Source organism: Tetrao urogallus (genome assembly GCF_951394365.1).
Source record: "Tetrao urogallus genome assembly, chromosome: 27".
Classification (NCBI taxonomy): Eukaryota; Metazoa; Chordata; class Aves; order Galliformes; family Phasianidae; genus Tetrao; species Tetrao urogallus.
In genome coordinates, this window is record NC_136840.1 from 1,700,987 (window position 1) to 1,727,206 (window position 26,220).

Genomic DNA, 26,220 nt, shown 5'->3' on the forward strand with positions numbered 1-26,220 from the left:
GTCAGATTAAAAAATAATAATAATAATCCAATAAATACGTGGTTTTAAGTGGAATTAAAAACCTCTCCTTTGCGAAAGGACCCTATAAACTTCTCTCTCCATTCTTGCAGTGCACAAGGATAGATTAAAAAAACACAGAGATATAAATATTAGGTTACCGAAAAACGTCAAAGAGCATTGTTCTTTTCCTATTTTCCTACTCTTTGCCAAGTGCGGCTCGCACCCGCGTCGGTTCCGTTGTTTCCAAGCGTAACGTTGGTTTATTTTGCTTTCTTTTTTTCTTTTTTTTCCTGCTTTTTTTTTTTTTTTTCTTTTTTTTTTTTTTTTTTTTCTTCTCCCCCATGCCTGAGGAGAAAGCACCACGAAGCAGCACCGGGACTCCAGTGCTGCCGACTTTGAGGTAAGAAGGGCTGCGGCGGCCGCCTCCGCCTCAGACCCAGCGGCTGTAGGGCCCCGTCACCTTGGTGTACGCGTAGGAGGACACAGTGATGGCAGAGTTGGTGGGGATGGCCACCGCCTGCCGCGTGGGGACCGCGTTCCTCCGCTCCTTGGTGGCCGCCTCGGCCGCCAGCGCGCCGCCCCACTTGCGCTTCTTGGCGAAGGCCTTGGCGTCCTGCTGCAGCCCCAGGCGCGCCGCCTCCTCCTGCCGTGCGCGGGCGCGCTCCGCCAGCTGCTTCATCTTGGCCTCCCACAGCGCCAGGCCGTGGTTGGGCTGGTTCAAGTTCTTGTGTTGGTAGAAGACCAGGGAGATGCGGGTGGGGTGGCAGCGGTTGGGTTTCTTCAGCGGGGTGGTGGCGTGCAGCTCGCGGCGGGCGCACTCGATGAGGATGGAGCCGTGCGCGGGCGCCACGGCCACGCCGCCGATGTTCTCGTCCAGGAAGTTGTGCTCGCTGTCCGACCACTCCTCCTCTTCCTCTTCTTCCTCCTCCTCCTCTTCCTCCTTCACCGCCTTCACCGACGCCTCCTCGACGCCCTCCTCCAGCCCAAAAGGATCCCACGGCTTCTCCTGACGGACCCCCGCTGCCCCCTTCTCACGCACCGCTGCCTCCCACGGCTTTTCAGGCAGCCCCGCCGTGGGTGCCGGCGTCCTCCGCTCCTCCGCCTTGCCAGAACCCCACGGCTCTTCAGAGAAGACAGGCAGCTCCGGCAGGGCCGAGCCGAAGCCCAGCGGTCCCAATTCCCAGCCCTTGTCCCGCAGGGTCGGGGTACCCGCACCGCCCAGCACCGTCTCCCCCAGCTTGCAAGGGCTCCACGGCTTCGGCAGCAAGCTGGAACTGCACGACGACGACGCTTCTTCTGCCAGGACATTGGGCCACTGCTTCTCCGGCAGCGGCAGGCGCACGGCAGCATCGAAGGCGCTCAGCTTCTCCCGTCCTCCGGCGCCTGGCACCAGGCTGCTCCACGAGCTCTCAGCCGCACTAGTCCGCTCGGGGGAAGACGAACCTCGGGATGACGTTTTGTAAGGACTCCACTGCTGCTCCGGTACGGGGACAGCGGGTAGAGCCAGGCCGGTGCCGGGCACGGCTGCCGCGGGGTTGCTCAGGGGCTCGATGCTGGGCGGAGGGTCCGGGGGCTCCTGCTTGATGGCCCTGCTGCCAAAACAGTTCTGTGCAAACGGCGATGCCTCCTCCGAGCCTGTGCTAGTCCTGTGCACCCCGGCCGCAGCCGTCTTCTGCTGGCTGGCATAGCGGCTGGCCCGCTCGTAGGTGCGCTGGTGATGGTTTTTGCTCCGGACGCTGTGTGGGATGGGCTCGGGGAAATCCGTGTTCCTGTAGGTATGGTTGAGGTTCTCCTGCAGCACCTGAATGTTGGGCTTCTTCTCGTAGCTGTTGCTCACCCAGCTCTCGCCCCTCTCGGGCACCCCGTAATTCAGAAACTGTGAGGGGAACACGTGGTTGTTGGAAAAACCGTAATACCCAAAGGAGGGCAGCGTGAACTTGGAATGAAACCCGTTCACAGAAGGCAGATTGGGCTGTGCATAGTAGGAATGGTAAGAGTAAACACTGTTCATGCTGTAAGGATCGGAGGGCCGGCAGCTGCCCAGCACCGAGTAGCTCTCCACCACCGCATTGCCGTTGTACTTGAAGGCGTTGTAATGGCTCTGCGGCTCCACTTTGATGGAAGGTTTCAGCGGCTGTGGGGAGAGCCCACTTTTCAACGCCATACCTGTGGGCACAGCACACACAACCACCATGACCAGCTGGCCGAGGAGACACCAGAAGGAACTGAGGATCCACAAAAGCCAGTCAGCCTCAAAAATCCAACAGCAACAGGACCGCTGGCTGAGTCAGAGCCTGGCTGTGACTGGCATTACCCCATGCGCTGGCAGCAATTTGCACCCACGTGCTGAGCTTCAGCAAAAGCATGGGCACCACAAAAACCACAGTGCAAAGCCAGACCCCACAGCATAAGCTGGTAATGCCAACTTACACGCAGCACTGCTGGTGCAGCGCTCAAGAAAGCCCCCAACCATTACACCTCCCAGAGCCACAAGGGAACATCCTCATCCCCTCACTGCTTTCTGGATAGCTTGGGGCTGTGCGATCTCAGCACTGTCCCCATTACCTGCATTTTGTTGGAGTGTAGGAAGTTCGAGCGCTTCCTGCTTGATCTTCTCTGGTGTCATCAGCTTCTCCTTCTGCAGTTTCTTCTTCTCCGCTGCGGCTTTCTTTGCCTCCAGCTGTCTCTGCCGACAGGACTTGGCGGGTTCAGGCAGCTTACGCACCTCGCGGGGGAAGGATGTGAGCACCTGGATGGCCCCGCTGCCCACCTTCGCGTTTTGGTTCTCCTCGCTGCCAAACTCATCCGTGCTGGACATCTTGTAGAGGGGGAGGACGTGCAGCTGCTCATCTTCGGGAATCTTCCCCACCACGCGATTGTCTTCCTTTGTCAGCGTGCAGACCTGGAGGAGTGCAGGAGGCCATGAGGGGACGGGGCTGCCAAGCTCTAGAGATGCTGACAAATGCAGCCCAAGGGGGACAACGGTGACAGCCCTGACTCAACACCAGTCCACACCCCAGGCTTGCAGCAGTGTGCATCCCCCAGCCCTCTCTGCTCCCCTGCTGCTGTCTGGAAACTTCCCACGGGGTTTGGGTCAGACAACAGCAAACGTGCAGTTCCCGTTGGTGCCTTGCTTACATCTGGTGGGGACAGCTTCAGCACCTTGCAGACACGAATGCTTCAATTTGAAGGACTGAAGCATCGAAAAGCAAATTGCTCCATGAGTGCAAGCACAGAGGATCAGCCACCAATCTGGGGTGACAGTGACTCAGATATCTCTGCCTCAAAATGCTCCCTACAGGATCAGCTGGACACCACGCAGCTCAAAAAGGGAAACCATCCCAAAAAGCCTCACCAGTGCCTACGTACCACTGTGCAGCCATTGTAGAGGTTATGCTGATCTTTGTGAGCATGAGCACAGAAGTCCATGCATGCTGTCACCCCTGAAAATGGCCTCCCCTCCTTCAAGCCCAGCCGGCAGTCTATTGCGATATCCTCGTTGGTAACCTAGCAGAACAAGAAGGCTCTGGTTACCAGAAATCTGCATGCTGCCACCCGGCTCCCATTCTGCTGGCCGCCAGGCTGCAGAGCCCAGCAGAGGGTGGGTGGTTGGGTACCTGATTCTGGTAGGCCTGTGGTGCCAGCCTCTTGTAAAGCGGAGCAACCTCAGTGGCCAAGTCCTGAAAGCTTTTCCGGAGCAGCTCTTCCTGCAATAGAGAAAACTGGGCGTTTGTACACAAGAGGACATCACCCAAGGGTTTTGGCAGCAGGGATGCAGTCAGGGATGCAGCCCATGCACGTCACACCGCATCCAACCTTGTCTGCCATCACACAAAGCACACAGCCTCAGTGTCTGGTGACATCTGGACTACTCAACCCCCAGCCTCAGTCTATTGTGCTTCTAACAGCACAAGAGTTCTCCTGCACCTCTCTGGGGTTTCTAGGGAGGCCCCATTTGTCACACCTGGCAGCAATGCCCTGAGATATCAGTGAGAGCCTTACCAGGTCAGGTCGTCATTTTTTCTCCCCAGTTCACCAAAACTACTATAAGGGACCCTATTTTCAGACTTCCTCCTCCCAAAACTTGGAGTCAGGGCTAAAAGGAAACCACCCCTTCTCTCCCCAGTACTATCATGCCACTCACCTCCTTGGGATTGTCCCCCACCAGCCTGAACTTCCGTGGAGTTTTGCTTCGGGCATATTTGCAGCCATTAAAATACATGCTCCAAGAGCAGCCGAAGGAGAAGGAAGCGCCGCAGGTGTTGGGGTCCTTGCCTTGGCACGCACAAGTCCGGCTGCAGGAGGGACAGCGAGGAGGAGCATCAGTCACCACCGCACTGACAGCATCCCCCTCCCCATGGGTTGCAGGGCTGACAGCTGCCCCGCTGAGTGAGAAACATGGGAGGACGCCTGTGTCCCCTTCTGACCCAAATCCCCAAGCCGGTGTGGTGACCCACTGACACTTACTCGTCATTCAAGCCGCAGCGGCGGCTGGTGGGGTTGCCGTACTTGGTGAGGGTGTCAGTGAGCTCCTGGTACAGCGTGTCGCCCAGCGTGCGGGGGATGCCCTCCCAGGCCAGGATCAGGATGATGATGACAGCGTTCTGGCAGTGGTGGCCAGCTCGGTGACGCACCAGGCATAGCAGCTTCTCCTCTTGGTTGTGTCTCCGGATCACCTGTCAAACAGCCGGGTCCAGTTGGCACACAGGTCTCCACCAGTGGGTGCTGGCTGCCTCTGCACCGTCCCACAGCAACACAGAGAAGAGAGCCGCAGGAACAACCCTGGATATGTTGTTCCCCGTGGTCTTTGGGGTACCAGAGTGACCCCAAGACCCACGGCACTTGGTGGATGTCACTGGGTGAGCACTTTGGGTGCTGGGTCAATGGTTGGATTAGAGGGTCTTAGCAGTCTTTCCCAATCTTATTGATTTTATGATTCTATGGTTCTATGAGTGTGGGAAGCCCTGCAGAGGTTCCCAGGAGTGGCTGCCACTTTTGCTTTGCCCTTCACTGCTACATCTTGAGCATCCTGTCCTGGTCTCCACGACTACCAACAGTGGGGACCTCCCTGTCCCCAAGCAGAGAGGGGACAGCAGCACTACGCTGAGAATGGCAGAGGTGGGACAGAAGCCCTGAGCCCGGGGCTGTTTCGCTCCCCCTAACCCATGTTTGACTGAATGGCACTGATGGAGAGCGATGTACAGCCCCGGGGACTCCTGGGGCCACTTCTGCACTGCTGGTGCCCCAAAGGGTCTGGGGGCTGCAGGCACTCACTCACCCACTTGGCGATGGGGCAGCCCCGGGAGCTCTTCCCCTCCTTCCCAGTGTAGATGACCTTCTCGATGCGGATGGCTTTGCCCTTCTCGCCGTACCTGTGGGCAGACCCACATCACTCACTAGTGTCCTGCTGAGGCCTCACCCCACACACCTCCCCCCTCTGCCCTCTGAAAACCCCAAGCCCCTCTCCGACAGCTCATGACCCAGTCCGATGTCGGGGTCCTGCAAGGGGTTGAGGTGGGGTCCCTTACCGCTCCTCCATCAGCTCCCGGATGGATGCCACGGTGGGCCCCGAGCCCAGGTGGGTGTAGTACGGCCCCTCGTCCTTCTCCACGATTTGCTCTGCAGGAAAAGGCACGGGGGGGGGGGGGAGGAACAGAGATGTCGGGGTGTCCTCTGGGAACCACATCCCCCAGATGTCAAATTCCCTCAAATGAAGCACTTTTGCATGAAAAATCAGGCACCTCCTCACTGACAGAGCACAAGCCTCAATCCTGACTGCACTATTTTGGCACTGAGTGTTTTAGGGCTGAGAGAGTTTTGCTCTGGGTTTACAGCTCCTGACAGCACTGGGGGAAACTGGGAGATCTATGGGAACAGAGAGGTCATAGGGGGAAGCAAAGGGCAGTGCAGGGGTAGGACCCACAGAATAGGGTCAGACGTGCCTCAGCCCATCCTCTGCTCCCAGCACTGATTTTCATTCCCATCATGTTCAGCAGCTCTGCTGCAGCTTCCCAGGCAGGGATCAGTGCAGGATGCACAGCAACAGCTGACTGCATCGCAGCATCCAACAGCATGGGCACCTCATGGAGCACTGAGCCCCACCTCCCACTTAATTGCTTTCTCTTATGGCTTTTTCTTGAGAAAACAGAGCCCATGGGAGAAGGGCACAGTGGAAGGAGCCGGGCTGCAAATACTGTGCTGCAAAGTGTAACAAATCCAGCACAAAAACACGTGGATCAAGCATTCACTCGCCACTGACCACCTGGCCATGAAAGCAAGAGGGAAGAAAGCCCAAACTTGCCTGCAGCCAATGCAGCTGCAGGGTTTGGCCATAAAGACAAGTTCCACTAAAGCTGCAGAGCAGCCTCCGTGCCCCCCAGGTGTTGCTGGGGCGACGTTCCCAGCCCCACCGAAGGACCTCCCAGCATCACGGCACAGCCCCAGCACCAGGCATCACCCCCACACCCCTGTACCCCCACTCACCCACACAGTCACAGGTGGGGAACTCGGCCTGCGCACGCTTGGCAGGGGTGTCCAGCAGGCTCTTGGTCGGCGTGTCCAGGTATTTGAGAGGCGACTCCAGGAACCCGCTAAGGGTGGGGGTCAGCGGCACCTCATCCTTGGTGGGCGTCCCCTCCGCCTCATCGGCGTTCTGGCTCTCCTCAGAGTAAAAGCACGTGGTGGACACCACGGTGATAGCACCAGAGGACTCGATTTTGATCTGCTTGGGCGAGCGCACGGAGAAGAGGTGCTCTGGGGGAGGTCCCTTCTCCGGAGACAGCGCGGAGCCCCCAGGGCCAGCACTGCTGGGGGCCACAGTGGCGGTGCTGGCGGTGGTGGGGGGCACCTGCGGGGCTGGCGGCTGCCCCTCTGGCAGCGCAGTGGTCCCGGTGGGCGGCAGGCTGAAGGTGTCCCCAAACTCGGCCTCGAACTGCCGGATAAGCTCCTCCAGCTTGTCGTCCACCATGGCGGGCGGTGCTCCCTCCGAGCCCGGCGCCAGTGGGTGGCTGTGGGTGTCCCCCCCTGGGGTTCCCCTTTCCTGAGAGTCGGAAGCAGTGGGTGGGCACGGGGTGGGCGGTGGGGGCTCGGGCTGCGGCGCTGTGGCGGGGGGCTCGGCGGGGGTCCGCAGCCCCTCCAGGCTGATCTGCCAGAAGGGCAGGAAGAGCGGCTGTGAATCCTTCTGCTTGGGCTTCTTGATCTGCACCTGCTTGCGGGCTGGCTTGTCTGGCTGCATTCTTTTCTTCTTCTCCTTGGCCTGCTTCTCAAAGGTCTTGGGCGTGCTGGGGGTCCACCAGCCAGGTGGGCGCTCCGGGGGGGTCGCGGAGAGGCTCTGCTCGAGGAAAAGGCTGCGCTTGTGGTGCAGGTGCTGCTGCAGGACCATCTGTGTCTTCCTGTGCAGGTCGGGCTCCTGCAGCACATGGGGGCTGCTCACCGTCTCCTTGCCCGGCGTCCGATCCGGGGGCTTTGGGGCTGCTGCAGGGGGGGCTCTGCCAGCCTCGGGCCGCTTGAAGGCCACAGCGATGTATTCGGTGCTGCCCAGGAGCTGCTCCAGCTCCGCCATAGGGTCAGTGGTCCCAGACGGAGGCACCACGTCGATGGATGGCTCTGGGGGGGCAGGGGGCACCGAGGGGGGCGGCGGCGGTGGCGGAGGGGGGGGTGGCCCATCAGCACCAGGTTGAGGGAGCGTGGCTGAGAGCTGCGTCAGCGCCTCGATGGCGATGGCCGTCTGCAGGCTGATGTTCTTCTCCTTGGCAATATTCAGTGCACTTTGGGAAAAGGGGAGGCCGTCCGACGGGCACGGCTCGGCGGCCTCCAGCACCGCGGGGGGAGCGATAGCACCTTTGTCGGGGGGCGGCGGGGCGTGGGGCAGCGGGGCCTCTCCCAGGGCCACCTGGATCTTCTGCTCCAGCCACTCCAGGTAGTCAGGGCACTCGGGGCCGTCGCAGTTGCAGTTGGGGGGCTTCATGCCGTGTTTGGCCAGGGCGAGGGCGGCCTTGAGGGCGTGCAGGTCCTCCCCCCTTGGCACACCGTCCCGCGGCGCCAGCCCCCCCCGGCTCATCTCGGTGTCAAACTTCTTGTAGAGTAGCGAGGGCGAAGCCGGGGCGGGCAGCCGGTAGGAGGACACCGCTTCGGCCACCGCCGAGAAGGCCACCAGGTTGCGGGCGTCCTCCAGACGTGCGGGGCCGGCAGGGGGGCCGGGCAGCCACCCGCTGGGCTCCATCAGTGCGCTGCCCCCCGCCTGCGGCCGGCCCCCACCGGCCAGGCCCAGCCGGCTGCCCTCGCTCAGCGTCCTCTCGCCGCCATAGTCGATCAGCCCTTCTTCCATTGGGCCTCTTCTGGGGCCATCAACCGGATCGCCCCCCGGACCTGTCTGAGAGTGCGGAGAGAGGAGAGGTGTGAGTAACCCCTACAAAATCCTGCGCCCCGTATCCCACCCCACAGCCTACCACCCCCCCGTCCATCCCAGCACAGCTGCAGGTGCCCCCGTGCTCCTCCCGTCCCCACGTCCCAAAGGCCCACAAGGAGCTGTGCTCTCTGGGACCTCAGCTCAGCACCGCAGCGATGGGACGCTGAGCAAGGAGTGGGGCAGAAAGGAGAGAAGGGGGTCTGGAGCCCATCGACCCAGTGGGTGCGTGAGATGGGGGGGAAGGGGAGGTGGCATCTCTGTGCCCCCCATGGGTGGGAGTCCCAGTGCCACACAGGATGGGATGCAGAGCATTTTGTGGTTTGTCACTAATAGGAGAGCCCCATGCGGGGCCAGGGGATGCCTTCACCCCTTTCCAGGGCTGCATACAAGCAGGGAGAGAGGGAACAACAGGCAGAGCAAAACCCCGTGGAAGCAGAGAGGAGCATCTCGAGTCCTCCTCGCCTCAAACATCCCCCCGAGGGGAAAAGGAGGGGCGAACCCCATTGGCAGCGACCCTGTCCGCCCTTCCCACGGCCCCTCCGCAGTGGGGAGGAAAGGGATCCCCCACTACCCGCCCCCCCCACGCAGGAACTCCCGCACGCGTGGCCCGGTCCCGGTTGGAGGCTTCCCCACGAGGGCCGCCCCTGCGGTTCATCTGACCGAGGGGGGGGGGGTGGAGGAACACGCGGGGCTGCACGCGGCCTCCCGCACCGCTCCTTTTGTTCCCGGCACCGCCGCGGGGGGGGGGGTTGGAAGAGGGGGGGGCGCGGGATTCCATCCGGAAACCAACAGCGATTCCCCCCCAGCGCCGCCGCGAGGAACCCACCCGTGCGCACCCACCGCCCGGGGGGGGGGGGGAACCGGAACGCCGCGGTGCGGAGCGGCCCCGTCCGCGCGTCGTGAAAAGAAGGGAAAACCCCTCCGAGGAACTAAAAATGATCTCCGCTTCATTTATTTATTATTATTTCCCCCCCTGCCCCCCTTCCCCCTTTCTGTTTTCAATGCTTTGGGCGGAAGGAAAACAAAAAAGGCCGCGGCACGCACCGACCCCGCCGGGTACCCCCGGCCCGCGCCGCGCTCCTCCGCAGCCACCGGGACCGGCGCGGCCGCGGCGCGGCACTTACGCTGCGGGGGAGCGGCGGCGGCGGCGGCGCGGAGGGACGGAGGCGCCCGCGGAGGGACGGAGGCGCCCGCGCTGCTCCGCGCCGCACCGCGCCCGGCCGCGGCTCCCCGCCCCCCGCGGCAGCTGCAGGAGCCATCAGCCCCGGCGCCGCGCGCACGTACGGGCGGGGAAGGAGGGGGTGGGGGTGGTAAGGGGGACTGGGGGGGGGAACGTGAGCTCGGCCCCGCAGCCCCCGGACCGCACGGACGGCTCCCGAGAGCCGGCACGTGTCACGCGTACAGCCCGCAGCCTCAGCGCCCCGCGGCTCCGTGCGTCCCGTACATCCCATAACTCATTGCATCCCATAAGCCATGCATCCGCCAGCCCCATACATCCATAGTCCGTGTATCCCATAACCCCTGCATCCCATAACCTGTACATCCCATAAACCGCACATCCCATAACCCCTGCATTCCATAACCCATACACCCCATAGCCCATCCATTCCCCAGCCCCATACATCCACAGTCCGTGCATCCCATAATTGCACAACCCTATGCGTTCCATAACCAATACATCCCACAGTCCATGCATCCCACAGCCCCGCGAATCTCACAACCCATACATCCCAAAGCTCTGTGCATCCCACAGCCCATACATCCTGCAGCCCTGTATACCTCCCAGCCTATACATCCCCCCAGCCCTGTACAACCCACACCTCTGTACACCCCACAGCCCCGTGCATCCCACAACCCATATCCCACAGCTCTGTAGATCCCTTTGCCCATACATCCCACAGCCCCATATATCCCACAGCCCTATAGATCCTGCAGCTCCACACACTGACACACAACACCACACAATCTGCTGCCCTACATGTCCAGCACTCCTACATCCCTCTGTATGCTCAGCAAATTACGACCAGCAACCATCAGCCGTCTGCAACCCTACAGAACTGTGTTACCTGCAACCCTACACAACTGGCAACCCTACAAACTCATGCTAGTCTCATCCAGCAAGCGCCGTACCCAGCAGACCCACAGACCTGGCAAGCCATACAGGAGCCCCCTACACAAACAGCAGGAACCTACACGAACAGCAGCATCCCATGAGGGACCCATGGCAGTGTCCCCAGCTGCAGTGCCACAGCCACCACAAGGCCTTTTTCTTTTTTTTTCCCTCTCCCTCCCTGTTTTTTATGTTACTATGCCATATCTCCCCCTGGCCCTATATGAAACATGGAGCGAAGGCGCCCTGGAGAAGCAGGCAGCGTTCTGCTGTGCTCCTGCTTGTCCCAAACCACACATCTGGGAAACAACAACCTCAACACCAGGCAAAGGATTGGTCCTCATCCCCAGCACCCAAAGCCACCCAATGAGGCCCATCCAGCCCCACGAACTGGGGGCTGAAGCAGCAATCCCTTATCTGGGTGCTTGGGGTATTTGTAAACCCTCCCGACACACACACATCTCATCTGATTTTGCAGGCGTTGGGCTTGGAGCAGCCAAGTGCTTCATCCCACCACAAATCATTCCTTGCAAGAGCAGGATTTTGGGGATGGAGGCGCCCAGATGTGGCGATGCACAGCACGGGATTTTTTTTGGGGGGGGGGGGTAGTGGGGGGAGGGATGGATGCAGTGCTGGCGCAGCCAGGGCACGGCAGGGTGCTCGGGAGGTCAGCAGTGCTGCCAGCGCCAGCGGCTGGGGCCGGCCAAGAGGCAGGCGGCTGTTTGGCTGCCGGCCCCGTGCCGCGCTCGTGGTTTTCTTCCCCTGGCAGCAGCCCTGGGATCCTCCGTGCTCTGGGGCACCGTGGGGCCCCCGCGGGATGGGGAAGCCCAATGTGGACGAGCATCCCTGAGCACAGCCCAAAGGAAGGGCAGGGGGCCAGCAGCACGCCCTGGGGATGGATGTGCCGCTCAGCCACAGCGGGCACGGAAAGCCGCCCAATGCCACCAAGGTGCCGGCAGCGGGGGATGCTGGAGAGGAGCCCGGTGGCACGGATGCGACAGCCTTGGGAAAGCAAACTGGAGAGCTGTGGAGCCCCTCCCGACGCTCCCAGCCGCTCGCTTGTTTTCCAAGCTGTTTCCGTGGCCCCGGCTGACCCCAGCGCTGGGTTTGAGCCGCTCGCTCCTGTCCTCATTTAGCCCGGCGGAAAGGCAGAGCTACGGCAGGGCTGTGTTGCAGGGAACCCATCCCTGCTTCCGTGGGCCTCTCAGGGACCCCCGGAGCCATAATCCTGCTCTGGATGCCATAGGGACAAGCATTTCATCCTCTTTTCCAAGCTGGTTTAATGACACATATTCACACTGCTCCTGCACCAGGAGCCTGCAATAGAGACAGGGAATTTTTCTCCACCAGAAAACATCTCCAACCCCATCCTCTCTGGTGGGGCTCCAGGAAAAGCATTTTCCCAGCCCAGCCAAGCTGCAAGCAATGGGAAAGCAGATCAAAGCAAGAGAAAAAGATGGGAAACCAAAGGTGTTTGGGAGCAGGATTGCCCAGCGGCAATGTGTGGAGCAAAGGGGAGCTGAGTGCCTGGATGCAGCTCCTCCAAAATCGCCCTGACCGAGAGCAGCTGCGCGCCGGCATCTGTTCTTAATCCACCCTGGATGCCTTTCAAAGCCGGGTTGGAACATTCATCCCCGCGCACGCAAGCGGCCCCTGAGGTCCCTCTCCAGCTGGGCAAAAGGAGGAACCTGCGGGGCACAGCACTACGGGATGCTCAGCACCAGCACAGCCAGATCAGCTCCTCAGGAGCTGCGCAGGGCTGGCGTTCCCATCGCGGCACTGAGCCGGGAACCAGCATTTGGCAAGAGGAAGGGAGAACGGCTTGCCAGGCTGCGTCAGGCTGCTCCGACCGGCAGCGAGGGAGGGGAGAAAAGCTCTCAGCTCTTTGAAGGAAAAAGAAAAAAAAAAAAAAAAAGGGAAAAAAAAACGTGGCGCTATTTTTGTTTCTTGGAGCGGCTTCAGTCCAACACAGCTGACTCCTCTCGTGCAGGCGCTCAGCTACCAGATTGGCGCTGCGGCCGGCCGGGCAATGCCAAAAGAACGGCTGTAGGCAAGCGGTGCTCCAGCAGAAAGGGGAGGGATGGAAAGGATAAAAAGGAGAGGAAGGGATAAAAAGGAGGCCAAGGGAAAAGGAGAAGAGAGGAAGGGGAAAGGAAAAGAAAGAACATAAGGTAAAGGAAAGAAGGGACGTGGACTCACCTGGGAAGGAAAAGTGCGTGGGCTGTGGCAGAAACGCCTGAGGCTGTGCTGAGCCTCTCCCTGTGCCGGCAGCACTTCGCCACCCACCCAAGTACCCATGTGGGGCCGAGCTGTGCTCTGCAGCCCCTCACACCCTGACGGCACTGCTTGCAGGGGGACAGGGCACAGTGCCCTCCAGCACGTCTCCCATCAACCCCAGTGGGAACTTCCCCCTCGCCCAGTTCCTCTGCCTCGCAAGCAGGGTGCAGAAATCCGGCCAGCCTTCAAGAATGGGTGGCCATGGAGCAAAGCTGCCCCACTCCCATCCCACAGGGGCTGTGAGCACTGCTGGGATCGAGCGTCCCGTGTTGCACCATGGGTGCACGGCTCTGCAAAGCCCACCTGACGGCCCGCTGTACCTGGGGGATGCGCAGCCCTGGCCCCGCTCCTCGCTTCGTGAAACCCTTCAGCAGCCCGAGCTTTCAGCAGAGGAGGAGGAGGGACGTGCGTGCGGCTAGCACAAACACGTCGGCAGCACGATGGCTGGCGGGCAGGAGCAGGGAGATGAGTGGGAGCCCGGCCCTGCCCAGTCTGGGCGCGGGGACAGCACCGGCTCCCCCAGCCGGTTTCACCGCCACGACCCGTCCCAGCAGGGAAAAGCAGCCGGGGAGAAAGCGAGATGCAGGGCGGGCTTGGTACGGCCCAACACAGCGCGCCCGCGATGCCCTGCCTGCTGTATGCTGCTCCCCCGGCCCCCCTGACTCACCCCAAAACACCACCACCGCCACCCCACGTGTTCCACCAGGGCCGGGGGGGTCCTGAAATGCCAGAGCGGACGTGACGGGAACCGAGTCACATCCAGGAAGAACCTCTTGGGGGACACATCCTGTTCTGCAAGTCGGCACAGAGACACGGGACGGCCGCTTCCCCTTTCACCGGCTTCAGGCTGAGATCCTCTTTCTTGCAAGTACAGAAGCGGACGGTGCATTTTCCTGCTTGGCTCCAATCCCTGTGTGCACGCACAGCTGAAAGCTTGGCAGTGCAAGCTAGCTGCCCCCCCCAAAGGGAGCACTGCCACAGCCACGTCCCCTTGCCGAGTGCCCTCCCCACATTTCCCTGTACTCACCCCGGCACGGCGGCCGGCAGCTGGCACCGGCGCACAGAAAGGTCCCCATGGAGGGGAAGGCATGAAGACCCCCACCATGAGGTTAGCGAGGCAGCAAGGCTGGGGTTGAGCAGGGCAAGCTCCTTGCCTGCCCTATGTATGGGCTCAGACACATGCTCAGTCAGAGCTGCTGCATCTCTCCTACACACAGCGCTGAAGAACCACCTGAAAAGCGAGCAGGAGCCTTTCTACACAAGGACGCGTTTGCATCACATCCTTTCAATGCAGTCCTGATCAGCACCGGCACAACGGCTTCTGCAGCACACCGCACAAAATCTCCCTTTTTTCTCCCCCAGAAAATGACAGCCCCCTCCCACCTCAGCTGCCTCCTGGGGTCCGCAGTGCCGCTGAGTCAGCGCTGGCGCTGCTGAGTCACCGCAGCCACATCAGCCACGATGAGCTCAGCGCGGGGGCTCCAGCACCTCCGTGCACGCAGCCAGAGGCCGATGCTCCATGCCATGTCAGGGGACACGCACAGCTCCGAGCTCAGCCCAACGGATGCCACCGGTTCCTCGGCCCTCTCCAAAATCTCCGGGTGTAACACCGCGTTCGCGCAGCCCCCGGATAAAGGCTGTGCTGCCATCCTCTCCCAAAACGCCCCATCACAGGCGATGCCACAAACAGACGTGGCATCATCACGGCCGTCACCGCCGCGCCTTCTTCATCTCGCTCAACCTTTTCCATGACCGAAAAAGGGAGGGGAAAAAAATACCCAATTTCTATTTTTTTTTCCTCCGCTGGGGTCATCAGCGCCAAGGGGGGAAGCGCAGACGCCGCCTCCGGCTTCCCTGGCCTGCGCTCCCCTGCACTGGTGACGGGGCTGATGACTCACGGGAAGGGAGGGGGGAAGCGACGTGTGCACGGGGCCGTAATGTTTGTAAACCTAAAAAAAGCCATGTGCAGGCAGGCAGCGTGCTCCGGCCAGGAGCTCCGGCTGCCAGCGGCTCGGAGAGGCTGCGGCCGCCAGCGAGGAGCCCTGGGACAGCAGGGACTGGCAGCAGCTGTCTCTGCACCAGCATCACCAGGGAAGGGTCAGCCCCATTCCTCTGCTACAACACCTGTAACCGGGACGGCTCGAATCGCCACGGGTTTAAAAGCAGAGGCTTTAAATACATGCGCTTTAAATGCGACGGCTCTAATTGTAACAGCTCCAATGGCAACACCAAGCCAGGGCTTCCAGGGTCATTAAAGCCCTGTGCTCTCGTGTTTCTCAGCCTTCTGCTGCACCCGACTGCCTTCTGGCACGGCACTCACACAGGCCCACGGCTCCCTGCGCCCTCATCCACCTGGGGAGCAAGAAGCTGCTCCAGGGAGTGCGGTGGCCATGCCACCAGCAGCCAGCACTGCAGCCAGTGAGCTGGAGCCGAGCCCTCCAGACATTACACAGCATCCCCCGGCTTCCACGCTGACGACTGCAGCAATTAGAACTTGCTCCAATCAATTTTTTACAGCGTTTGGAGTGCTCGGAGTGGGTTGGTCCACCCCCATCCCCCCTCCCCTGCTCATTTGGCTGCATTGGAAATTGCAGCAGTGGGAGCTCCCAGGTCCCCAACTCCACCACTCGACAGCAAAACCTCGTTGAATCAAAAAGATGCAGTCAAGAGATGTGCAGAAACCATCTTTTTTTTTTTCCTTTTTTTTCCCCCCCCTTTAAGAACTGCCATTTTAGCTGAAGCAAACAAGCGTTCTGCATCATCAGCCACAACAGGACCCCCTACAACATCCAGCAGACACCTGCCCACAGTTCCAACACCACATATCCGTCACCCCATGGGCAAAGGGATGGGGAGAGAGCAGCTCCCAGTGCTGGCAGCAGTGTGGTGGGTGGATGTGGAGCGAGGACAGCTTGCAGCTGTTCCACCTCCAGCCCCTTCCCGATTCATTTCATCTCCCCTTGGATCCCAGCCCAGGGGGAAAAAAAAAAAGCTCTTTTATCCTCAAAAAAAGAAAAAATAGGGTCTGGCACCCTCTTGCACTGAGCTCAAAGGAGAGATAAAAGAAGCACTGGAGCCTCAAGGGTGGCACAGATGGGGCTCAGGTTGGGGAGCTCCCACTCGTGCCCTATGCTGCAGTGGGGACAGAACATCAACCATGGTGAAGGCAGTGCTGTGCCATTAGAAACACACACACAGAACGAGGCTGTAGGGTCAGGGACTGAAGTGGGCACAGGATAGGGACCCCAGCACACACAGGCAGAGGGCTGAAGACCCCAAGCCATGGGGACAAAGACAAGGGACACATGCAGGCAGGAGACCAAGGAACCTGATAACACAGGACCAAGGACAAGGGAGCCCAGCACACATGGGAAGGGGACAAGGGACCCTGAAACCATAGGGATTCAAACCAGGGAACCTGACACTGCAGAAACTAGGAGGAAGGACCTTTGCATGCACAAGCAGGTGTGGGATAGCAATGTCCCAAGGATGGGGACACCAGCATGCACAAACAGGAGATGAAGGACACTGATGCAGTAGGGATAGGGACCAGAGAACGGGCACACAGGGGAGAGCCAACCCAATAGCCTGGGGCTGTGGGGGCAAGAGAGGGACTTCAGTACCAGGTGACACAGAGCCCAGCACATGTGGGCAGGGAACCGAGGGCTGTGACACTGTGAGGATGGGGGCCCCAGGACACGCAGGCAGAGGACTGGGGGACAAGTTGCTCCCCAGTGTGCCAAGACCCCATGGGAAAGGCTCTTTAGGGCACAGACAACAGCACAACCGTGTCGTTGCCGTGCCACCCCACATCTGGGGACAGCCACACCACACCAGGGCTGGGGGCACCACGCCACCCTCCAAGATCCCAGCAGCTTCCTCTGTCACCTGCAGTCACGGGTCCAAGGCTGGAGACCGGGACATCCCCAAAAGGTGGCATTCCGGGGCCACCACCAGATCCATCCCCGGGGCCACCCCCTCACCCCCCGCACCCCCCCGGTACTCCCGCACCCGGCGGAGCCTCGCGGTAGCCCCGGCACACGGCACCGACGGCAGATGGAGGATCCCCACCGCGTTCGTGACCGAGCCCGGTGCCGCCGCCGGGGTGCGCCGAGGGATGAGCTGGGGGGGGACGAGGGGGGGGAGGGGGAGAGGGGGGAGGGGAGAGAAGGGGGGAGACCCGCGGCCCCCGCCCCGAACCCCGCAGTGACGCAGAGCGGGGACCGACCCGGTGCGGGGTGACAGCCGTGACGTCACCGCGGCCCCCGGCTGCCATGGCGCTCGGTGCAGCGGGGCACGAGATGGGGGAGGGGAATGGGGGGGGGTGGAGGAGGGGGTCGGGGAGGGGATAGGAGGGGAGAACCGCGGAGAAAGGGGAGGGGGTTGGGAGGCAGGAATCGCCGGAAAATATATTAAAAGCGGAAAAACGGTATTTTTCGGTAAGGATGGGGGGAGGGGGGCACCGGGGCGGGTTGGGCGCACGGGGAACCCGTGTTGGGGGGGGAGGCAGCCGAAGGAGGGGTCCCGCCCCGCCGCCCCGCTTTGTCCCCAACCTCCGCCACGCCGCCCCCGCCCCGGCCCCGCCGGGCCCCGCCGCTCCCTACCTCGCCCCGCCGCTGCCCCCGCCGCTACGAGGCGGCCATCTTGTGCGGCGCTGCGCCCGCCCCGGCGCGGGGGGGCTCCGCCTCCACCCGCCGTGCGGCCCCGACCGGGGGTGGCCCGGGGACGGCGGCCAGCAGCGAGCCGTCCCGGAGCATCGGGCGGGGGAGGCGGGGTGTCGAAGCGGGGGAGGGGGAAAGGGCTGCGGTTTGGGGGGCTGCAGGCCGACCGCAGGGATTGGGCGCGGGTTCGGCTGCAGGCCAAGCACGGAGCAGGACAGCCGAGCAGCTGCAGGTCCAGCGGCAGCACCGGCCGCAGGCCCGGCTGGAGGCATGGCTGCAATCACAGCCACGGGAGCAGAGACGGGTCGTGCTGCAGGCCGGCTATGGATCCAGCTGCGGGCCCAGCTATAGGCCGCACTGCAGCTGTAGGTCCAACCTTAGGCCCAGCCACGGGCCCTGCGGCCACAGGCCCTAATACAGGCCCAGCCACAGGAGCAGCTATAGGTGTCCAGCTGCTGGCCCGGCCACGAGCCCAACCAGAGACATGGCCACAGAGCAGCGTAGTCTGAAGTTGATAGCAGTAGCCACAGGCCCAGCCACAGGACCGGCTCCAGGCCTGGCTGCAGCCCAACGGCAAGCCCAGCTGCAGGCCCAACCGCAGGCTTGGCCACAGGCCCGGCTGCTGTGAGCTGACCTGGCCAAGACGTTCTGCCAGCACAAAGTGGGTCACAACAAAGCAGGAGCAAAGCGTCAAGAGTGGGTGGTGGTTGAAGGTACCAACACACAACCAGAGCGCTGTGATGCTGTCGTGCTCCATGTTGGCAGTGGGACCAGGCTGTGGTGAGCGGGGTGTGGATGGACTTGTGGTCCGTGTGCCCTACATGAGGAGGTGGCAGCAGCACTGTGGTGGTGTGGCAGGTGTCACACAGCCGTCCCCAAAGTGGCTGAATTCACACCCGGCCCGTAAAACAGGGTCCACCACCTCCATTTAGACTGTTATACCACAAAATCACAATGGTGGTGTAATATTCCACTCCCCAGTACCTCCTCAGGGACAAACCCGCCTTGTCTTGGGTTGGAGTGATATCACAGCTTTTCTGCCAGCAAACACTGACCAGTTTGGGTGTCAGGATAAACTCCTGGTCAGACAGAGTGGTGATACACTGGCACAGCTGCACAGGGAGGTGGTGGAGTCACTGTCCCTGGGGGTGTTTGAGAACTATGGAGATGTGACTCTTGGGTCAGTGGACACAGGGGGTGGGCTGGGGTTGAACTTGGGGATTTTAGAGACCTTTATGATTCCATGAAATCAGGGAAACCCTCCTGCCCAAAAGATGGACAAATTCAGTGCAGAACAGCTCAGGGTCCCGTGCACCAGTACCAGGGCTTCCCTTTGGGGTTTGCTCCCTCAAAGCTGATGGAGGGCAGCCAAGCAGGGCTTTGCAGTGTGCTTTTTTGTGTTGGTAGGGTTGGTGAGATGCTGATTTTTTACACTAATGAAGCAGGAAGATGGAGAGCCATTTGAGGAGGGTGGCATTGGCAGCATCACTGAGCAACGACAAATTTCAGCCTCCAGCATCTTCCTTCTCTGTTTTGCAAGAATACCCATGGCTCAAAGAAACCCAGCAGGAGGAGGAACAAGTGCAGTGCTGGAGTGATGGAGATGCGAGGGCTGAGCACAGGAGGTTCACAGCCAGCGGCGCTCAGGGAGGAACAGGCAGAACCGGTCATGGTACAGCATGGGAGAGGCAAGGGGACGTGGGAACAGCATGCTGAGCCCAGGGCATGCAGGGACCCGCCGGGAGCTCTCGCCCCTTGACATGAGGGGGGCTTTGGGGAAGCCCCTCTGCTGCCACCATCATCCCCAGCAGTGTCTTATTGAGCCACTTTTAACGTTGCAGCGACGCAGAAGGGCAGCCTCAAAGTCCAGGCTCAAGGATGTTTTTAATGGCTTTTTGTCAAGGGCAAAGTGCGTGCTGCTGGGAGGCAAAGGGGCTGATTTACAATGCAGGGGCAGAAAGCCCCAATGTCCCCAAAATCAGCTGCTCCCTGGGCCTCAGCTGTCACCTCGCCTGTGGCTTTAAGGCAAAATCCTGCCTTCACAGGCAGCCACTCATCCACCTGCAGCGGCTGTGAGGCCCCAAAAAGTGAAGCAGCAACGCTTGGTGCAGGGCAGAATCCCACAGAGACAAGCAGGGAGCGCTGCCCCATCCACACCTCTTGGCTTAAAGCTTTGCCTGAAGTAAAAACTGTGCTCTGAACAACCAAAAAGAGCCAGGAACCCCCCTGAAATCGAGCCCCAGAGACAAGGGAGGGCCAACCTTCGCCATCTCCTATGGTTAAAGAACCGTATGTGCCGTATCATAAATCAGCTCACTGCAACCACCAACCACCCCAAGCCGGTAAAACCAGAAATGTGGGTGCAAGGTGCTGCACTCTTTGTCCCGTGTGCAGATACAGAAATTGCCCTGACTTGTTGGCCTCGCAGCTGGTGCCAGGGGCTCTGGGCAGGGCGGGGTGGCCTGGGGACAGGGCTGTCCCCTTCTCGTGGGGCCCCCCAACAGCACGGGGGTGGGGATGGGGGTGGCGGTGGGAGAGCTCTTGCACAGTGTTTTGCCATTCTAACACGAAGAATTGGCAGAAAGAAACAAGTCATAGTGCTGGGCGATCCCCCATCCCCACGCGCTGGCATTTTGAGGGGACCAGCTGAGATTTTGGGGGCCATCACTGCAGCCTTTAAGCCAACCTAAGCCCACAGACAAGCACCCTCTGACCCCGCACATTGCCCCAAACCACAGCGGGGGGGTGCAGGGAGGGCAGCACTCACCTCCCAGTGCCCCATGGCCATGGGAGAGTGATGCGCTGGGGGGAGAGGGGGTGAGGAGGGGCTCCCCGCTTCCCCCTCCTGAAGGCTCCTGCAGGGACAGAGGGAAGCACGGGAGGGACGACTTCACTTTGCTACCCTGCTTCCAACAGACAGCATCCATGCGCCCCAAACTCTTGGCAAAAAGCGGTGCTTTCCCCTTCCCCCTCCTCCCCCCCCCTTTTTTTTTCTTAATTCTTTGCAAAACTTCAGCCTTCTCTCGTTCAATTTCAGCCCGAGGCACAGCGGCAACTTTCTGTCTGCCGATACGTACAGAAAGAGCGTTATCCGATTAAGAAAAGGGGAGGGGGGAGGTCGGCACGGCGGGGGTTGGGGACGGAGCGATGGAGCCGCCGCCGTCCTTTGTTCTGCGGCCGCCACTCGGGGGGGTGCGGGGAGGGCAACGCGGGGCTCTGCGGGGAGCGAGGGGAGAACTGAGCCCAAAGGCTGTGGGGTCGGAGGTGGCCCCAGAGGGGAGGTGCGCTCCGCTGCGGGAACGGGGGGCCGGGGGGGGGGAGGGGGCTGTCGGTGGAGGTGTGCGGCGGTGGTCGTTGTCGTTGTAGAGCTGTTGTAAGGGCTGCGTCAGTGTCCCGCTCGGGTGTTACTGCAGGGTACTCAGCGGTGGGGCTGATGGTTACCGCAGGGCTGTGGCGGACCGTTGTTGGTGGGGTCCATGTCAGCATCCCCGCTGCTTATTGTTGTTGTTGTAGGGTCGCCAGCTGTGGGCCCGTGCCGGGAACCCTGCTCTGTGGTTGCTGGGTGGCTCTGGGGGCTCCACAGGTCCCACTGTTACTGTGGGGCTGCCTCTGCCCCCCTCTCCCACTCCCACCAGCGATGGGAGTGCCCCACAGCTTCCTACCCGCCCCACCCGTGTTTACATTGGATCAGTCAGGTGGCCGCAGCCTCCCGCACTCAGGGCAGAGTCCTCCTTGCATCCCCCTCCCCACCCATTCCAGGGGTGTCCAATCCAGACATGAGGACACTGCCCACCCAGCGGGCACCGAACCCTCACCATTCCCCTGCCAAAGCAGTGCAGTCCTGGGAGCCACAGCCGAGCACTGTGCCCCACTGCAGCAAGCAGCACAGAGACCCCAATCTCCCCCTCCCCCCCCCAGAGATAAACAGGGGGGAAAGAAAACCAGGAGAAACAGCATCCCTGTGCTGTTGTTATCCATGCACGACTCCCGCACAGGCCCTAACAGCCACCTGGGGGCACAGCAAAGCTCTCCCTGCCCTGGAAAAAAAGGATTTAGGAGATGAAAGACACCTCTGACCTGTAGCAGCCCTCATGAGATATTTTATCCTATAAGAAGAAAGGGAGAGATGAGCCCGCTGTCTGTCCCAGGAGGCCCTGTCCCCAGCAGTGGGCATGGAGGGGGGGGTTCTATGTGGATCTCATCCTCTGCACAGTGAGGTGCCCCCACATCTCTCCTTTGCTCGAGGCAGAGAAGAGCTGCGTGACGCTTTTGGTTTCAAGGAGAAAATAAAAAGAAAAAACAAACAAGAAAGCATCTGGATTTTGTTGTACCCTAAACACAAATAAAAGCAGAGATTTTTGCTTTGTTTGTTTTTTTGTTTTTTTTTCCTTTGTTTTCCATTGGAATGGACCCAAGCATGTTCACCCTGTGCTGCAGAACAGATGTGGGGGGGATCTGTGGCACGTGTAGGGCTGCAGCTCCCAGCGGCCTCGTGGATACCCACAGTGCTGCTGCAGGGAGTGCAGCTCAGGGCCCAGCAGCAGTGCCAGCCGTGTGCCCATCCTCGTGGCCACGGGGCTCATTTGGCCTCGGGTTGTTGTGGTGGAGCTCCGTCTCGCAGCGCCTTCACGAAATCCTCCACCTGCAGGATGGGATGGATGGCACCAGCTGTGCAGCACGGCGGGGATGGGCAGCGTCACCCACGGATGAAGGCTGAAGGCTGCAGGTCAGTTGGTGCCGTACCCACCCGTGCCATCAGCGTGTCCTGCGCAGCTGCGTCGTGCTCAAAGTCCCCCTCGACGTCCAGCACCAGGACGGGAACGTGCCTCACCTCTGCGAAATGCACCCTGCGGAGGGGCGGGGGTCAGAACTGGGGAGGGGCAGAGCAGGGGCGGGTAGAACCGGGCAGGGCCCTCACTCAGCGCTGCGCTCCAGCAGCCACCGCTCGTGCTGTGCGTGCAGCTGCTGCAGGTACCGCAGGGTCACGTCGCGCTCCTCCGGCCTCGCCCGGCACCGCAGCCGCTCCAGGCATCTCTGCGAAGCAAAGCGCCGCATATCGCACCCGCACCGCTTTCCCGGCCCCTTCCTCCTCCTCTCCCTCCCGCACACCTGCGGGGAGGCGCGGAGATAGAGGAACGCGTGCGGGGCGGTGTGCGCGCCCAGCTGCCCCACGAGGAACGTGTGCCACTCCTGGTAGACGGCCCACTCCAGAGCGTCCAGCTGCCCGCCCTCGAACAGGCTCTTGGCGAACACGTACCTGCGGGCGGAGCAGAGGGGGGCTGACACACCCGCAGCGGCCCCGGACCCGCACGGGGTCCCCCCCGCCCCGCACCTGTCGCTGTACACGGAGCGCTCAGAGACCCGCACGGGGCCCTCCGGCCGCTCGAGCTGCGCCTGCAGTCGGCCCAGGCACGAGAAAGTCTGAAAGGTGAAGGCCCAGCGCGCCGGGTCGCGGTACAGCCGCTGCAGGAGATTTCCGCCCTGCGGGGAAGAGCCGGCGCTCACTCAGCCGCGGGTCCGCACCCACGCGGGTCTCTCCCCGCACCGCCTCCGCTCACCTCCGCCGCGCCCGCCGCCACCTCCCGCCAGCGCGCCACCGGCTCTGCCGCCCGCTGCCAGGCGGGGAAGGCGCGGCCCAGCAGCCGCAGGAACGTCGATTTGCCCACGGCTGCGGGCGGAGCGCGGAGGTCACGCGTGGGACCCGCGCTCCGCCGCCGCCCCGCCCCGCCCCGCCGCCCGGTACCGATGTTGCCCTCCAGCGCCAGGCGCAGCGCCGCGCCGCTCCGCCCCATCCCAGCGCCGCCGCTCCCGGTGTCGCCGCGCACGAATGCCATGCAAATGAGGGGGCGGGGCTTTGCTGCTTCCGCGTGACGTCGTGGCGCGGGAGAAGGGGCGGTGTCAGCGCGCGTGGGCGGGGAGATGGGGCGGGGATATGGTGATTTATGCAAATGAGCCACCGCCATAGGGGTGGTCTCGGCTGCGTTGGAACGAGGAAAAGGTGGGGACGGGGAGTGGTGTTGGGGGGGGGCACCGGGACGGGGTGAGGGAGGTGTCAGCGCGGGGAGGAGACGCTGCGAAGAAGTCGGGGACGCCACCGTAGGGTCCGAGCACCACCACGTGGTTGGAGGCATCGGCGACAGCTGGGGCACCGAGATCGGGGTGGGACATCGCGATAGGATCAGGGCAACGCCATGGCGCTGGGGTTGTCGTTATCAGGTCGGTCACCACCATGCGGTCAGGGAAACCATCACGGGGTCAGGACACCACTGTGGGGTCGGGGCAGCACCGTGGGGTGTGGGCACCAACAAGAGTCGGAGGCACGCACAGCACAGTGAGAGCGTGACTGTGAGGCTGGGGGCACCAAGAGAGGGCTGGGGGTCAGGATTGTGCTCATCCTCCCCCCGCTGCTCCCTGCTTTCCATCCCGCCCCCTCCCACCCCACAACACTTCTAAATCTCCCAGAGCCTGGAGAAAAGGCTTTATTGCGCAGTGGGGGATGGGGAGGAGCAGTGGGGTGGAGGAGGAGCGGGGTGCCCCAGCCCAGGCACGGGGCAGGGCGCTTAGAAGCACTTTCGGTGGACGATGGAGGGCCCGGCCTCGTCGTACTCGGGTTTGCTGATCCACATCTGCTGGAAGGTGGAGAGGGACGCCAGGATGGAGCCGCCGATCCACACCGAGTACTTCCGCTCTGGCGGGGCGATGATCTGTCAAAGCAGGGGCTGTTAGCACGAGATCGGGACCCCCAAAGCACCCCGAGGTCACCCCACCGAAGGGAGGGTTTGGGGTGGGATGATCCCCATCGCCTACTTTGATCTTCATGGTGCTGGGGGCCAGCGCTGTGATTTCCTTCTGCATGCGGTCGGCGATGCCGGGGTACATGGTGGTGCCTCCGGACAGCACGTTGTTGGCATACAGGTCCTTGCGGATGTCGATGTCGCACTTCATGATGGAGTTGTAGGTGGTCTCGTGGATGCCAGCAGATTCCATGCCTGGGATGGGAGGGAGGCTCTCAGCACCCCAACCTCCCCACACCTACACAGGGCTCCCCCAAAGGGCTGCCTATGGCTCATGGGTGCAGTGGGGTGCGCTGGGGCGTGAGCAATGGGGCAGCATTGGGGTGGGCTCACCGATAAATGAGGGCTGGAAGAGGGTCTCGGGGCAGCGGAAGCGCTCGTTGCCGATGGTGATGACCTGCCCATCGGGCAGCTCGTAGCTCTTCTCCAGGGAGGAGGAGGAAGCAGCCGTGGCCATCTCGTTCTCAAAGTCCAGGGCCACGTAGCAGAGCTTCTCCTTGATGTCACGCACAATTTCCCGCTCGGCTGCAGGGGACAGGTGGGCTCAGCGTGGCTCTGCGGGACCCCCATCCCACCACCCCCATCCCTGACCCCATACCAGTGGTGACGAAGGAGTAGCCCCTCTCCGTGAGGATCTTCATGAGGTAGTCAGTGAGGTCGCGGCCGGCCAAGTCCAGACGCATGATGGCGTGGGGCAGAGCGTAGCCCTCATAGATGGGCACATTGTGGGTGACGCCGTCCCCAGAGTCAAGAACGATGCCTGGGAGGGGAAGAAGGGTGAGGGATGGGGCTCGGAGGCATCCAAAGAGCCCCCGATGGTGGACACCATATGTGGGACTCACCGGTGGTGCGGCCGGACGCGTAGAGGGAGAGCACGGCCTGGATGGCGACGTACATGGCCGGGACATTGAAGGTCTCGAACATGATCTGCGAGGAGGGGCGGTGGGTTGGATGGGGTCACACATCTCCATGCCCCCCCACACACACACTGAGCCCCGCGGCGCCGTACCTGGGTCATCTTCTCACGGTTGGCTTTGGGGTTGAGCGGCGCCTCGGTCAGCAGCGTGGGGTGCTCCTCAGGGGCCACGCGCAGCTCGTTGTAGAAGGAGTGGTGCCAGATCTACGCAGGCAGAAGGGAGGTGGGGTCATCCCGTGGGATGGAACCGGGCCTCTCCCCTCTCCCTGTCCCAGGAGGGCTCTCACCTTCTCCATGTCATCCCAGTTGGTGATGATGCCGTGCTCGATGGGGTACTTGAGTGTGAGGATACCCCTCTTGCTCTGCGCCTCATCGCCCACATAGCTGTCTTTCTGCCCCATGCCTACCATGACGCCCTAACGCCAGCGGGAGAAATGGCCACGTTAGCTTCATTTAAGCAATCAGAGGAAGGAGCAGAGAAAGGAGACATCCTGGGACCCACCTGGTGCCGGGGCCGCCCCACGATGGAGGGGAAGACGGCGCGAGGGGCATCGTCACCAGCAAAGCCGGCTTTGCAGAGCCCGGAGCCGTTGTCACAGACCAGGGCGGTGGTCTCCTCCTCACACATGGTGGGGCTGGGAGAGGCTGGCGCTCAGGGGGACCTGGGGGAAAAGCTGGGGTGGGAGGGAAAAATGCATTAAACGCAGCAGATGCAGCTTTCTGCCTGGCTGCCAGGTTGGGCTCTGCATGGTTTGAGGGTTTGAGTTCTTTTGCTGCAGGGGATGCACAGCTCAGCAAAATCCTATGCGGGCCACGATGCTTAAAGTGGGGCAATGCTCAGCCCCAGCACTGCTCCTTCATCTTGTGCCAGCTGATGCCCAAAGTTTGCTCCAAAGCTGTCAGCTCATGGCTGGGAGCTCCGCGTGGCATCCTGAGCTGATACCCCTGAGTGGGGCAGGCGATGCCCAGCGGTGGCCGATCCCATCTCAGTGACAGCCCCTCTGCAGCCTTTCCCAAAAATGGGAAAAAATGCTCAAATGTGCTCTCTCCAGACT

General features: G+C 61.7%; 3 protein-coding genes across 7 annotated transcripts; all 3 read right to left on the reverse strand.

Moving 5' to 3' along the window:
- Positions 1-260: 260 nt before the first annotated feature.
- On the reverse strand, positions 261-18,212 carry TET3 (tet methylcytosine dioxygenase 3; the record flags this gene model as incomplete). Its single annotated transcript, XM_079547513.1, has 12 exons — positions 261-2,166; positions 2,566-2,902; positions 3,370-3,507; positions 3,618-3,707; positions 4,145-4,295; positions 4,468-4,676; positions 5,279-5,372; positions 5,529-5,619; positions 6,484-8,367; positions 16,806-16,916; positions 17,399-17,729; positions 18,090-18,212. 12 exons carry the CDS (start codon positions 18,210-18,212, stop codon positions 431-433), a joined length of 5,295 nt encoding a protein of 1,764 aa, XP_079403639.1. The 3' UTR covers positions 261-430.
- Positions 18,213-22,034: 3,822 nt separating this feature from the next.
- Positions 22,035-23,289, reverse strand: DGUOK (deoxyguanosine kinase; the record flags this gene model as incomplete). Its single annotated transcript, XM_079547536.1, has 7 exons — positions 22,035-22,097; positions 22,203-22,302; positions 22,374-22,489; positions 22,565-22,712; positions 22,788-22,936; positions 23,014-23,123; positions 23,199-23,289. The coding sequence occupies 7 exons, from the start codon at positions 23,287-23,289 to the stop codon at positions 22,035-22,037; spliced, it is 777 nt and encodes a 258-aa protein (XP_079403662.1).
- A 726-nt stretch (positions 23,290-24,015) lies between these two features.
- Positions 24,016-25,793, reverse strand: ACTG2 (actin gamma 2, smooth muscle; the record flags this gene model as incomplete). 5 transcript variants are annotated; one of them, XM_079547357.1, is made up of 8 exons in its annotated part: positions 24,016-24,159; positions 24,263-24,444; positions 24,583-24,774; positions 24,848-25,009; positions 25,092-25,176; positions 25,259-25,369; positions 25,453-25,581; positions 25,668-25,793. In XM_079547357.1, the coding sequence occupies 8 exons, from the start codon at positions 25,791-25,793 to the stop codon at positions 24,016-24,018; spliced, it is 1,131 nt and encodes a 376-aa protein (XP_079403483.1). The 5 variants fall into 5 exon arrangements, with proteins under 5 accessions (XP_079403483.1, XP_079403487.1, XP_079403485.1 ...); XM_079547361.1 differs by having other exon boundaries at positions 25,453-25,575; positions 25,668-25,766; XM_079547359.1 differs by lacking the exon at positions 25,453-25,581.
- Between the last annotated feature and the right edge of the window lie 427 nt (positions 25,794-26,220).